Source organism: Rutilus rutilus (genome assembly GCF_951802725.1).
Source record: "Rutilus rutilus genome assembly, chromosome: 11".
Lineage (NCBI taxonomy): Eukaryota > Metazoa > Chordata > Actinopteri > Cypriniformes > Leuciscidae > Rutilus > Rutilus rutilus.
The window spans coordinates 16,188,024-16,203,082 of record NC_140216.1 but is presented as its reverse complement, the minus strand read 5'-3'; the positions used below and the strand labels follow the sequence as shown (position 1 = coordinate 16,203,082).

Here is a 15,059-nt window from a genome sequence, read left to right as displayed (position 1 = left end):
TGTTTTTTTTGTCATTGTGTTATGATTGACTAAATGTTCCTGTTGGAAGAGAATATGTGTTAGTGTTTTGAATAATTATTTGATTTTGAAACATGTTTGCAGTGTTTTGTTAGACATAGTGTATTGTGTTAGTGTATTATTGTATTTTGAAAATTAGTTTTGGAGTTTAGTTTACAATGTGTGATTTTGAGCATGAAATTAACCGTTTTGCTAATTGTGTGTTTTAGGTGTGTTGGTGCGTTAAGAGTTTAGGAAACTTGTTAAATGTATTGAAAAAACTGTCATAGTGATTGTAAAAAACTGTAAGATAGGTTCAAAACTCTTTTTATTTTATTTTAACCACACTATTTACTTCTGAATCAGCTCACCGGCATCTCACTTTTGCATTTAGGGCTTCCAGTCCAACAGATAGGTTCATGTTTTGTATTACTGTAGGCATTCTTCTCAATGTCAGTCTCTTTGATATGATTGGCTGGTGATCTTAGAGTTGAAGCAAGCAGTGCCCAGCTCAGATCTGTGGCCTCATCCAAACTAAACAAAACATTTATAGGTTAACTGATGAAAAATGTTAGGCCATGACTGACGTCTTATGTTTTACGGGCATCTATTAACAAACACAAAGCATCCTGAATATGAATTTATGTTAAATGTGCACTCAGTAATCCCGAAGGAACTGTTGGATGCTGGGATGCGTGAAGCAGTATGTTTTCCTTAAACCCATCAGGTTCTGTTTTCTGAAAAGTATTGGTCATTGAAAAAGTATTGTATTGGAAAAGTATTCAGATTGGTCTCTCTCTGGTCCTTATCCATAAATGTGTCCTTTTCCAGCATATGCCACGCTATAGTTAACCCTGAAGTAGGATATCCTGTGTTTGATTTAGTAGACGTTTCTACTTGTCTCTTCATATTAATTAGTAGGAAATGTAAACATTTATCTAAGGGTGAGTGGAAGATCTTTGTTGCAACTGCACTGTAAAAAATATTGTTGGTTTAACTTAAAAGTATAAGTAACCTGGTTGCCTTAAAATTTTAAGTTAATACAATGGAGATTGGTTTAATCAACAGAAACTCAAAATATGATGTTATCTGAACATAAATCATCTAAGTTGATTTGACAAAAGAAAAAAAAATGTGATAAATCATGAAAATATTGTTTACAGTGTATTACTAAAAAGCTTTTTCAAAACAGTGCAAGCCATCTGACAAAAGATCGACAAGGAGCACATGATGTGCAAGGTTCTGGATGATTTCACAGTCAATCTAGCTTGCTGCAACACTTTGGTTATGCACTTCACTTCCTCTTTTTGTAAGTCAAACCCATGAGGTTCAACCACCCTCGTATATATTTTGAAGGAATTAGAGTTGCATCATTTAGCATTGAAGTGACCAAGATCTGAGCAGAGGAAAGAAGGTTCCCTTTAAAAAGGTTCAGCATTCAGTCTACAGAAACTTGGATCAGTGCATGTCTTGGTGTGCCTGAGATTAAAAGAGAATCTAAACACATTCAGTCTATCCCATATAAAAAGGATTTGACTCTGGCCCCAGTAACTTTGGAAAGAGCAAATAATAAGAGCTGCAACAGGCTGAATCTCTTGTTATGTAAAATGTTGAAGGTGAAAAGAAAACAAAACAATATATATATATATATTGTGCAAAAAGTATTTCAGTAATTCAACTTAAAATGTGAAACTATGATTCTCTATGGGGTTAAGGTAAGGCGAGTTTGCTGGCCAATAATCCCATGGTCATTGAACCAGGTTTTGGTTCTTTTGGCAGTGTGGGCAGATACCAAGTCCTGCTGGAAAATGAAGTCAGCATTTCCATAAAGCGTGTCTGCTGAAGGAAGAATGAAGTGTGCTAAAATGTCCTGGTAGACGGCTGTGTTGACTCTGGACTTAATAAAGCACGGTGGACCAAAGTCCTCTTTTCTGATGAGAGCAAATTTTCTTTTTTCTTTGGAAACCAAGGTCCCAGAGTCTGGAGGAAGAATGGAGAGGCACACAATCCAAGATGCTTGAAGTCCAGTGTGATATTTCCACAGTCTGTGTTGGTTTGGGGAGCCATGTCATCTGCTGGTGTTGGTCCACTGTGCTTTATTAAGTCCAGAGTCAACGCAGCCGTCTACCAGGACATTTTAGAGCACTTCATGCTTCCTTCAGCTGACAAGCTTTATGGAGATGCTGACTTCATTTTCCAGCAGGACTTTGCACCTGCCCACACCAAAAGAACCAAAACCTGGTTCAATGACCATGGGATTACTGTGCTTGATTGGCCAGCAAACTCGCCTTACCTTAACCCCATAGAGAATCTATGGGGCATTGCCAAGAGAAACATGAGAGACATGAGACAGAACAATGCAGAAGAGCTGAAGGCCGCTATTGAAGCATCCTGGTCTTCCATAAAACCTATAGTGCCACAGGCTGATAGCATCCATGCCATGCCGCATTGAGGCAGTAATTCATGCAAAAGGGCCCCAAACCAAGTACTGAGTACATATGCATTATTATACTTTTCAGAGGGCTGACATTTCTGTTTTTAAAATCCTTTTTTTTAATTGATTTCATGTAATATTCAAATTTTCTGAGATTTAGAATTTGGGGTTTTCATACGCTGTAACACATAATCATCAAAATTATAACAAATAAGGCTTGAAATATCTCACTTTGCATGTAATGAGTCTATATAATATATTAGTTTCACCTTTTAAGTTGAATTACTGAAATAAATTAACTTTTGCACAATATTCTAATTTTTCGAGTTTCACCTGTATGGCGTATATTAGGCTATATATATATGCTGCATGTGTTAAGCCATAATTTGAAGTGATCTTCTGAAGAGACAGGCTTACAGAGGTGAAATTCTACATTAAAACAAAGAGCACAAAATGGGACATCTAATAAACAACAATCTAATCAGTAATTCTAACTCAAGTTTTTTATTGCTTTAGTTTTTTTATATTATGTGTCATCAAAACAAACGTTTCAGGATAGATTATCACAGCAATGTGAAGAAATATGTTCTGACTGACAGCGTTTTTGTTACGTCCCATTGCTCGCAGTACCGCCGACACAAAAGGCGTGGCTAGCGAGAAACATATGAGGAAGAGAACAGCTAGTGACTTAATATCCAGTCAGTTTCCACTCGGGAATTATTTGCGCTGCCAGATTTGCGGAAGACACCAAAGAAGGTAAATACAGACATCTGTGCTTTTCTATTCTCTGTTCGTGTTAGGAGCTGCTCTGTGGCGCATCTCATGTGCTTGTTTGTGACTCACCGACACTCACCGAGTTGTGTCTTAAGATTTCATTTGATTGTAATTTAGTAAGTTCGGCCTCTTTTTCACGCATGAATGAAATGCTGGAATACACTATTTACGGGTGTCAAATCGTTTAGTTTAGTTTTTTTTACCGCAACCAACGATTATAGCCTATGGAACTAAATGATTTCCATCAATATGAAGAGACTTGACTACCTGTTGCTAATGTCTAGAAAATGGCATGCCTGGTCTTATCTAATGGGTAGATATGTCATTTACCTCCAAATGTTTTTTTTTTTTTAAACGGTTGTCATTTTCTTTGTAACACTTTACAATAAGATGCATAAATATTAGTTGATGCAAACTTAAAGTTTGGATCTACTCTTTAGGATTTTCTTCAGCAGCAAGTGAAGAGCTGGAAATGTGTTCAATGACAAGTTACAGGCAATTTTCTTTTAGGTTCAATACCATTTACTGCAAATCACAGACTCTATTTTAAATGAATCCAGGTAAGGTTGCTACAATACTACACATAAAATGTCCACGCATGAGGTATTATGAACTAGCATTTATTAATTTTTCATTGTTAGTCCATGATACCTAATGCATAACTAATATTCATTCATTTAATCTTATTGTAAAGTGTTGGGTCTATGTTTATTCTTCCTTAAGTGGAACAGAAAATATGTTTACTGTAGCTCTTTTCCACACAGAGAACTTACAGATATAGGAAAAACAAATTGAGTTCATATTACTCATGTGCTATATAAGTCAAGTATATTTGTATAGCGCTTTTCACAATACAGATATAAGAACGAGTATTCTGAAACCATACATATATGGACAAACACGTGTGTGTGTGTGTGTGTGTGTGTGTGTGTGTGTGTGTGTGTGTGTGTGTGTGTGTGTGAATGAAATTTTAAAGTTGTGGTAGATGAAATAATGTTTCGGTAAATAAAAAATTTAGTTGTCAGTCAAATTGTTACAATGCTGACATCAAAAGACTTGGAATAAAGTACCCGAATCAAATGTGCTATCTTTTCACAGCTTAACAGACTGTGGTTTTATTTTATAGAAAGATTAGCCTAAACAAACTTCCTCTTGTTTTGTTCGGTTTGAACAACTTGATGGTGAGCAAACGGCAGTATATTCAGTTCTGGATGAATTTGAACCGTCATTAACTCATAATAAGAGCTTTAAACTCTAATTAAAGTGAACAATTATGTAGGTGACTTAAATTAGATGTTTCCTTTCACCAAACCCCTTAGCTCTTTGACCACATAAACTGGGAGGAATCGAATGTCACAAATGTGGTTTCCTGTGTGTTTTTATTGCACCATGACAACTGTCAAAATATTTGTATCACGTTAATGGATATGACAGTGTTAATGTATTTGGTCTTGGTGGACTAGTCTAGGCCTATGTACTTTGCAGGCTGCAGCTGCAGAGCAAGTATGGACTTGTACTGCCATTAGATACACTGACATGCTGCTGTGAGCATGTAAAATATGCTGCTGCTGGATGAATAATATAAATCCCATAGCAGATCTAGACAGGTGGAGCTGGAGGAGGTCGAGGAGCGAAAATTATTATATTATTTGTCTACTATCCATTTAATATACTTTCCAAGGTCTGTTATTACCCAATAATGACCGTCGTCAATAACAACACTGTATAACAGACTGCTCATCCAGGTATTTGAAGCCAGCAATTCTTTCATGTTTTTCTCATCAAAAAGATTTTTCTTGCAAACTCGTGCTCTCTTGTTTCATTCGAATGCAACTGGTGCCATCTCGTATTTCTGTTACAGTTAACTTCAATATTATTAGTACTGTGTAATATTTTTGGCAGATCAATTGTTTTAAACACTGTAATGGTGTCAATATTTTTTCCCCTTCACAGATATTTTTTTTTATTGATTTCCCAGATACGCCAGTGTGTCGTCAGTTCTGGCCTGGGCTATTGTGTGGCTGTCGGTATCTGGAATGTAAATTTCTATTCCCCGGTACTCCAGAGATTACCATGGCAACAATCGTTATGGAGCAGATTGGCCGGCTCTTCATTAATCTGCAGCAGTTGAGTCGAGTTCCCCAGATGCTCTCCGAGGCCCTGCCTTCCAAGACCGACACCCTGTGTGACACGGAGGTGCCCCAATTTTTCCGTGAGCGCTACATTTACTCTGGCTACAGGGCGCTCCACCAGAACTGGCGCTTCTACTTCCTGTCGCTCTTACAGCGGCACAACGAGACTATAAATGTTTGGACGCACCTAGTCGGAGCACTAGTGGTCCTCATAAAAACTGTCCAGTTATCGGAGACCGTAGATTTCATGAACGATCGTCATTCCTGGCCACTTCTCATCCTACTCTTGTCGTCAACAGTCTACATGACCTTTAGCGCCGTGGCCCACCTGTTGGCAGGAAAATCGGAACTCTGCCATTACGCCTTCTTTTACCTGGATTATGTAGGTGTGTCGCTGTATCAGTATGGAAGCGCAGTGGCACACTACTACTATGCTATTGAAGAAAGTTGGCATGCATGTGTCCAAGGATTTTTCATGCCTATTGCTAGCTTCTTGTGTTGCCTGTCTTGCTTCGGCTGCTGTTACGGGAAGTATCGCAATTACAGCCTTCCTCCCTGGGTTCGTAAGGTAGGCCAAGTGGTGCCTTCAGCCGTAGCCTACAGTTGGGATACCAGTCCTGTGTTCCATCGTTTTATCACCTGGTTTCCTTCCTGGACGAGAGGCGATTCCAGAAGCAGCCCTGCTCTGCTCTTTCACTTTGGCCAAGTGGCTTTCTTTCTTTCCAGTGCTTTTTTCTTCACTCAGCCTGTTCCCGAGCGCTGGTTCCCAGGTCACTGTGATTTCTTAGGTCAGGGTCATCAATTGTTTCATGTGCTGCTTGCTCTGTGTACAGTCTGCCAGATCCACGCTTCATTTTTGGACTACCTCAACCGCAGAGACTTCTATGTGAATCTCCATGCTGATGGCGAGGCATTGTTCTTTTTTTTGCTCTTTATTTTAACATTCATCATGTCTGCTCTAATCGCCTTGCTTATGCTAGTGAAAGTAAAAAGATTGGTTGACTACAGGGGAAAAACTAAGTAAAGAATAGGAATAGTTAGGTTTAGAATAGGCCATCCTTTGGGCGCTGTCAAGGAGCATTACTGTTATGATGGAAACAAGGGCATTTTCTGATGACAAGGTTTATGTAAGAAAGAACATCTAGCTATTAGCTAACAGTGATTCTGCACGTGCCTGGATCAATATTTTGGTTGGTTCTGTAACCACATTCCTATCAACTAATCAGAAGTGTTAAAGTTAGGGATCATGCTTTCATGACCGATGCCAAACAGTGCGGACAATCGCCAGATTACAGTATGTCACTTGAACTAACCCTTTAATAACGATTTTGTAGTGTACCTTACTTCTGTTACACACCAGCCAGCAAGTAAACGCCAACAAAGCCAGCATACAGTATTTGAAGGAATTATGTAAATATTTGTTATAATTGTAGACTTGATATTGGTTTGATTTGCTTGATGTCTTATTTTACTTGAGGTATTCTAAATTGGAGATTTTGAGTAAGGTCTTTTTTTTAACAACAGCAAAGAATGTTATAATATCAATCATCATATTTGTTATCGGGTGGTATAAAAATAACAATTTGTCTAAATTTTGAGATTTTTCTACAGTGCATGTTCTATAAATATGGACAGTATTCCCAATGCATTCCCAATGCTGTGCCTTAATGAACATTTTAGAAGAACCTCAGTGATTCTTATCACACACGTCTATAGTAGATAACAGTAGTATTGTATTATTGAGATTGCTTGTGTTTGTTTTGAATGGCCAGTGCACTGATAGCATTAATGCACTTATACTGGCCCCTTATTTTATTGCATTTAAGTCAAACAAACCAGAGCCTAATTACAGCATAAACCAGTATACTTAAAGGGTTAGTTCACCCAAAAATGAAAATTCTGTCAGTAATTACTCACCCTCATGCTGTTCCAACCCCGTTTATTAAGATACTTTTGATGCAATCTGAGAGCTGGCTCGCTCCTTCATAGGCTGCTAGGTAATTGCATCTGCCAGCCCAGAAAAGTTAGTAAAAACATTGTTAAAATAGTCCAAGTGACTACAGTGGCTCAACCTTAATCAATGTATATGTCAAGCGACAAGAATACTTTTTGTGCGCAAAAAACAACAAAAATAACGACTTTATTCAACTATTAATTTTCTTCTGTGTGGGCCTCTGACATGAGTTCACGAGAGCGCCACGACGCATGCGCGAGAATTGAGAAGATGGCGCAGATGGGTCTCGATGTAGCGTTTAAAATGGTTCTAAAGTGTGCATTTCCTGGATGTCCGAATCGTGAGAAACCAACGAGAAAACGTAAAAGTGCCTTACCAATGCCGCAAAATGAATGGCTTACTTTTCACACTTTCCCATCAAATGATCGTGAGCGTCTTCTTCTCAGTTCTCGCGCATTCGTCTCGTGAACTCATGTGAACTCAATGAATAGTTGAATAAAGTCGTAATTTTTGCGCACAAAAAATATTCTTCTCGCTTGATAAGCTTAAGGTTGAGCCACTGTAGTCACTTGGACTATTTTAACAATGTTTTTACTAACTTTTCTGGGCTGGCAGATTCAATTACCTAGCAGCCTATGAAGGAGTGAGACAGCTCTCAGATTTCATCAAAAATATCTTAATTTGCGTTCCGAAGATGAACGAAAGTCTTGTGGTTGGAACAACATGAGGATGAGTAATTACTGGCAGAATTTTCATTTTTGGGTGAACTAACCCTTTAATTTGGATGTTAAAGGGAAAGCAAAACAGAAGCACATTTATGTTTTCACCAGATCAGCATTTCTAACTTTTGTTCTCTTCTCCCAATTATCCTCCTCTGTTTATGTAAAAGGGACACCCAGTGATTTGGCTGTCCCGATTGGGATCCTTAATTAAAGCACTAAATAATGTTCCACTGTGTATACTGCCTAAACCAGAGGTGTAAAGCGTACCTGAAAACCATACATAAAAGTACAGGTACCTCACAGAGTAACAAGATACAAGTCACCAATTCCAGTAAAAGTTCTAGGTCTGGTTTCACAGACAGGGCTTAGATTAAGCCAGGATTAGGCCTTAGTTCAATTAGGACATTTAAGTAGCTTTTATAAACGTGCCTTAGAAAAAACATTACTGTGTGCATCTCTAGACAAAACAATGGCTATGACATATTTTAAGATATCTCAGTGCAAGTTGCTTTCAGTTAAAACAGCTCAAACATGCATTTTAGTCTGGGACTAGCTTAAACCTTGCCTGTGAAACCGGGGGCTAGAGTACCTGATTTTCTATCCGAGTTCAATAAATGTGAACATGAAAATGTATTGTTAAATGATTGAATTACTATTAAATACAGAATTATTTGGGAATCCGTGCACTCTAGAAAAATGGGCCCTATGTACTGTGTTAATATGAGGAGATTTTCTTTCTATATTGATTTTTCACCATTGTTTTACTTGTAAATTGTATTACGTATTGTATTGTATTAAGTTGTGTATAGGGTTAAAGGAAACTTAAACTTAACGGAACATGTCCTGTTTTCTTAAGCATGGTATCACTTTTGCTGTTGCTGTTTAAAAAATATATATGTATTATGAAACAATGCACATTTTAAATAGAAGTATGCTACATACTACTGCACATTCTTAACCTATTTCTATCAAAAGTTCTGTAAGGGATTTCATATTTCAAACTCTTTGGGCCTGACTAGAACATTTTATGAAAGAAAGGCCACCTTGTTTGGAGACGGTCATGTGGTTTGATTAAACATTCAAAGTGATGCTGTACTGCCCTCTTGTGTTTTCATTTGAACTGTCATCTTTATGTTAGTTTAAAATAGTTTTTAGCAGAAATGTGGAAAGATCAGAACTTGCAGAACTTGAATGTCCCATGTGGACTGTAAAACAGGAAACCGTTGACAGTTTCCTGGAAAATTTCTGCAGGGCTGCATCTGGATTGGCGCAAACTCCACTGCAAACACACTGATAAACTTTATCTGAGGGAGGAACTTCCTCTTTAAGAATTGTTACTTGGGGTATTTGGGTCATTGTACCATACAGTGGGATTTGCATTGAATTACTTTAAAAAAATGAAACTCTATAATCACACATTAATGAACTATTATGAATTATTTGATCTATTTTTACTCAATTTCATACAAGGCCATTCTAAATATCTGCAAGCTGCTTACGTACTGCAGAAGTTGATTGTTCACCTTTTTTCTTGATTATTTATAATGTATTTTGACAGATTATATTTAGGAATTTTGTAGTTTTCAATAATCAGTTGTTTTTCGGATGGCTAAAATTGCTACCCATTGACAAAACTAACAACATATAAGATGAAGTGATAAATAAGAGGAGACTTTAACTTCACATCCATTATGACAGATATGTTGTTTATGAAATTGGAATGTAATTCATTTTAATAAGGGGGAGGGGGATATAACAGAAAATATTGTAAATTACAAAATACAAATCTTTATTGTCCATAATACAGCAAAGTTGGAAACACAGGGTTTGAGAACAGTATTATCTCTCATACACTCTAAAAAAAGGCTCCAACATTTTTTTCACAGCCATGACATTTTTGATTCCCTAAAGAAAAAAAAAAAAAAAAATCTTATTGTAAAAAAACAACAAAACATTTTAATAATATAAAGAAACATTATTCACTATAAAGAACATTTTGTTCAATTGAAAGGTTAAGCATTATGTTCATGAGGAAGCCAAAATGAGACAGCATTTCCTTGTGTGTAGAAAAAGGCGCTGTCTCTTTAAATGAGTGAATAGCGGGTGTCAGTGGTGAAACGGCGACTGTAGAGCAAGAGAACGGGAACTGATCGCCTCCAGAAACACAAAGGGACATTACGATTCAGCATCATCACTATGGGCATCAAACTGTATTACACCACCGTCACTGCATCAAGAGAGGTGAGAATAAACCTGTGACCATGTGGATTCAGAAAGTAAGCACTGTATCTGAAGAATGCAGAGTTAAATACATTTGAAATGGAGGATTAGGCTTCTAGACACACCCAACTGCTACGTTTACATACATCTAGCCACATTTAAAGGCTATTGCGACATAATAACGCTTATAAATGCCTTACTAAGACATTATTGCTGCACTCAAACGTTTTAAGTGATTGCAAAACGTAGTTATTTGTAGATTCCGGATGTGAAGCGATTGAAGGAAAGATGTGCATTGCATTGAGAGCGGAAGTCATGTTGTCTGTCTCTGTTGAATGTAGTTGGTCTCGCACTAATGGTGTATGAAGTAGAAACTTGTTTTGCACGAGCGCCCGTTAGATGTTGCTCATAAAAAACAAACAAACAAAACACGTTCGCTTTAAAATTGTTCACGTCATTATGGCAAATCAGATTGAAACGATGCACTGAGCTTCTGCAAGTTACATTTCTGCTTCGTTGAGTGCGCACATCTGTTATGAATAAAGAAATAATGCCAAAGATTTACGGCTGATTTTGCTGCATTTTCATAATCGCGTGCCTTCAAATCACGTGAAAAGCAGAACATAATTGATACTTTTACAATCTATTAAATGAGCAGCACTTTTGAGAAATGTTATTAAAATGAATTAGTCTACATGGAGTGGGTCGCCCCTCATGGGTGCCACCATGTTGGGATCACATGACCTGCCATGTCATACAAATTACTTGCTTATTACACATGCAAGATACAGATACTACTACTAATAAAAACAAAAATAATGACATGTTAGCACTTTACAAAACACAAGCAAATGAAAGGATTGCTGGAAACATGTTTAATGTATGAGATATGCATTAAAGTCCCCTAATCAGCACTAATAGTATTTTTCCATTTTAATGTAGGTTCATGTTTAATTTTTAACCAGTGAATTGCCTAAGGTGTGGTTTCTGCAGATGTGACCCAACTTCCTGAAAACAGCCTCGTTACATAGTGTTTCATTATTAATAATCAACTCAGCATTTTGTAGTGAAACCACTGGCTGTTAAAAGCAAAGTACACTCTACACCTATTCATGCAATGTATGATTTGATTTGGCTGGTAAAAAGACCAGATGAGAAGAGTTTCTACTGTACCATTTTAATGCATTTCCTGAATTGGTGCAGTAAATTAACTTCCCCAATGTTCTCACATGATCATGTGACTTTTCAGGAAGTGTCAAGATGCATTCACATTTTTATCACTGTTGGCCTTTTTACGGTTTAACGAGCTTGTAATTATTTTATCGAAGAGACACTTGCATTATATTAGACTGTGAATCTTGTATATATTTTGTCATTTGTTCTCTTAAAACGTTCCTTGAACCTTGAGCTAAATTTGAATAATTCTAGTGGTGGCTTGAAAAATGCAAATCAGACGACAGCCTTGGTTCAGTTATTTAACAAATAGGCCCAGGAAAGAGACTGTACAGTTATTTACTGCTTGACCTTGATAGTTCTCCTTGTTTCTCAGGTCAAGTCTCAGCAGGCGGAGGTTATGCGTATTCTGGACAGTAAGAGCATCAAGTATGAGTTGATTGACATCTCGGTGGGCGGTGCAGTTCGGGATGAGATGAGGAGTAAATCAGGCAACCCCACAGCAATCCCACCTCAGATATTCAATGAAGACCAGTACTGTGGGGTAAGGAGGACTGGCAACGGGGTGTTTTATGGTTTGAATTTAGGACTTGAAAGGAATAGTTCCCTGAAAATAAAAATTCTGTCATAATTTCCTCACCCTCTTGTCAAACCCTCATGACTCTCTGCTGTGGAAATGAGGTGTGTCTTTGAACAATATTTTGGCCATTTTTCCCCATATTAAAATAAATGGGGAATGGAAACAGAATTACCATAAAACTAGTCTTTTGAAGTCATATGATAGGTTTGTGTGACTAACTGACCAAAATTCAAGTCATTATTTACTGAAATTCTGCCAGTAAACACAAATTTGAATGCAACAGTGAAGCATCACATTTTTTGTGAATAATGTCAGAATTCAAATTTTTAGATGAACTCTTCCTTTAATGTTGCCTTTCTAATGTAGTTTATTTAATAGTTAATTTGTCCACCCAAAAATGTCATTCTGTCAGAATGGAATGTCGTTCCAAACCTGTATGACTTTCTTCCTCTGAACACAAAAGAAGATATTTTGAAGAATGTTGATAACCAAATAGTTTTGGTTCCCATTGACTTCCTTTCTTTTTTTCCTTTAAAAAATAAAATAAAAATCAGTGCAATGGAAGTCAATGGGAACTGAAACTATTTAGTTTTTATAAAGAGTTCTTTAAAATCTCTTCTTTTAATGTTCTATAGAAGAAAGAAAGTCATACATGTTTGGAAACAACGTAAGAGTGAGTAAGTGATGACAGAATTGGGTGAACTATCCCTTTAAATATAATTCACTCATTTTCAATCTTATTGAGAATGAATGTAATTCAATAATTAAAATAAATAATTTGACTTACTTTAATCAGATTAATTTAGTTTCAGAACTACATAGATACTCATACTGTGTGCGTTTCTCTTTCTTTCAGAACTACGAGATGTTTTCTGAGGCAGTGGAGGCAGATACAGTGGATCAGTTTCTGAAGATTGCATGAGAGCCAAACCTGGTAGCATCCATCATCCTCTTCTCTTCCCTGGTCCATGTCCACATTCCCAAAGGGAGGCCTGCCTGTTCCCCTCTGCTCCGCTGGCGGTGCCTGCCTTATATGTCTCAATGCCATGCCACATGCCAAAAACAATCAACAGAAAAGCACATCATCACTCTGATAATTTACCCTCAATCTGAGACACGGTCACTCATTTACACCTTTGTGCTTTTGTTTTGATGATCTTGTTTATTTCCTGTCTTGTGTCCTCTTTGGTTCCGACGCTTAAACGCCACTAATTTGTCTTAATCTTGTTTGGATCAGAGCGCTTGGATGTGTAGTAATTAGGTCAACTAATCTGGGCTGCAACCCCATGTTTATTCCAGATTACACTAATTCACAGTCCAAGAAATACAAGAATCCCTTTGGGTCCAGTAATTGAATCACTTTGCCAATTTGCATAAATTGATAAATCATTTGGAAATGGTTAACTATTCGTAGGCTGAAATTTTATTGTGTTGGTACCTTAAAACATGCCCAAATTTCCAACATGATGTGAGCTGGCTTTATTGGATTCTATATTAAGCACACTGCTTTGGTTTAGCAAAGCCACATGTATGCTCTCAAGATTTCCATTTAACATTCCCAAATTCAGGGATCGAAAAATTTTCCATTGCGTTGAACTGTGCCAATATATTTCTGTATGTGTTTTTCCATTTAAGCATATTCCTCTATCCTCTGACAACAGAACTTGAGCTGTGGGTACAAACATCGGTCCAGAGACTGAAATATCGAAGAATCGTAAAATCCACCGATTTATAGCAAAAGGATGAATCGCACGATAACATGTCTAGGTCATAAGAAATCCTACTTTGCATTAGGAATATGAAACTTTTTTTTTTTTTTTTTTTTGGCTTTGTGATATTACTTTCATCACAGTTAAACTTATTTTATATAATGCATTTCTATAATGATAATTGTGCTAAATTGCTGTGAAAATGATGTCAAAATGGAAGAACAAGTAGGCTTCATGATGCAAATAATTAGCTCCTTTTGATTTTTCAGTGAAATATAACCCAGACACATTCTTGACAGATTCCTAAGATGCAACGATACTAGCAGAAAAAGGAATAATGAGAACGGCCTGCTTAACTCCAACACATTCCTGTTATACCACAGAATTTCATCTCATTTTATACTGGTAATGCACTAAATGTTGGTGTTTCTGTGATCAGCAATGCAAACATTCCCTAAGCTTTTAATTAGCTCAGTACTTCAGCTGCAACCACGAAATTCATCATCTAGTAGCCGAATCAGTCCCTACGGCATAGTTCACATGTACATGCTCTTACATCAAGTGTCTATCAGATGAGTTCATTGGAGGTTGTAGCATTGACATTTCCAGCAAGTTAGGCTCTAGCGTGTTATGTTGGTCATATTGGTACTTAATTTATACTGTATACTTGGCACAGTCTTACAATCTTGATGAGTCGTGGTCCCACATCTTACTAATTAATTTCATCTGGCATCCGTAATGTCTGCTGCTTCCAGTTAGTCTTATAAACCTATTTACAGTGTATGCCACTATTGTTCTTTGTGGGCAAGACAGAGGATGTGGGACCTGCTCGCACAGACAGCTGGCTCATTAGATGATTGTGAATCCTCCTCTGTCGTTATTGTTTGTAACGATTTCTTGTGGTCTCTTTGTGCTGTACTGCTTTGCTATTGGACCAACGCCCTTTTTGGCCAAAATAAAAGAATGATAATTAGGGAAAGAAATGTTGTTGTCTTCCAAGAAGATGGTGAAATTGTGATGTATGGGTCAAATAAAAAGTGCAAAAAAGAAGAAAAAAAAACTTTTTAATATATTTTTTTTCCCATATTGCTGGCGTTTTTACATTTATCTATTTGGCAGACATTTGTATCTAAAACTGCAGGAAAAGAAGCAATTTTCATAATTAGCAACATTTTCATGGTAATCAAATTAATGTAGATGAGTGTTAGATTAGATGAGTGTTAATTGTAATTTAGATTTAGTGTTTATGTCAGTCGAGATGCTATGTTATGTTAAGAGAGAACATATTCAGTGTAGTGCATGTACCGTACCTGATAACTCATTAGAAAGACTGACATTAAAGAGTCTTATACTGCTGCACTCTA

At 37.0% G+C, this 15,059-nt stretch overlaps 2 protein-coding genes across 8 annotated transcripts; both read left to right on the top strand.

Annotated features, from left to right (window-relative positions):
* Positions 1-3,088: 3,088 nt before the first annotated feature.
* paqr7a (progestin and adipoQ receptor family member VII, a) lies at positions 3,089-9,101 on the top strand. Of its 7 annotated transcripts, none has more exons than XM_084422911.1 (3): positions 3,328-3,518; positions 3,716-3,765; positions 5,184-9,101. In XM_084422911.1, the coding sequence occupies exons 2-3, from the start codon at positions 3,756-3,758 to the stop codon at positions 6,359-6,361; spliced, it is 1,188 nt and encodes a 395-aa protein (XP_084279037.1). In that variant the 5' UTR covers positions 3,328-3,518; positions 3,716-3,755; the 3' UTR covers positions 6,362-9,101. The 7 variants fall into 7 exon arrangements, with proteins under 7 accessions (XP_084279038.1, XP_084279040.1, XP_084279039.1 ...); XM_084422910.1 differs by having other exon boundaries at positions 3,646-3,765; XM_084422912.1 differs by lacking the exons at positions 3,328-3,518; positions 3,716-3,765 and adding an exon at positions 3,089-3,187.
* A 994-nt stretch (positions 9,102-10,095) lies between these two features.
* Positions 10,096-15,059, top strand: sh3bgrl3 (SH3 domain binding glutamate-rich protein like 3). The gene is made up of 3 exons (XM_084422915.1): positions 10,096-10,254; positions 11,783-11,950; positions 12,843-15,059. The coding sequence occupies exons 1-3, from the start codon at positions 10,210-10,212 to the stop codon at positions 12,906-12,908; spliced, it is 279 nt and encodes a 92-aa protein (XP_084279041.1). The 5' UTR covers positions 10,096-10,209; the 3' UTR covers positions 12,909-15,059.

Bases quoted from the DNA above. Each gene is read 5' to 3' on its own strand.
- paqr7a (XM_084422908.1), top strand. From the start codon at position 3,440: ATGATTTCCATCAATATGAAGAGACTTGACTACCTGTTGCTAATGTCT. The intron at 3,519-5,183 runs GTAGATATGTCA...TTGATTTCCCAG, and splicing joins TGCCTGGTCTTATCTAATGG to ATACGCCAGTGTGTCGTCAG.
- sh3bgrl3 (XM_084422915.1), top strand. From the start codon at position 10,210: ATGGGCATCAAACTGTATTACACCACCGTCACTGCATCAAGAGAG. The intron at 10,255-11,782 runs GTGAGAATAAAC...CTTGTTTCTCAG, and splicing joins CCGTCACTGCATCAAGAGAG to GTCAAGTCTCAGCAGGCGGA. The intron at 11,951-12,842 runs GTAAGGAGGACT...TCTTTCTTTCAG, and splicing joins ATGAAGACCAGTACTGTGGG to AACTACGAGATGTTTTCTGA.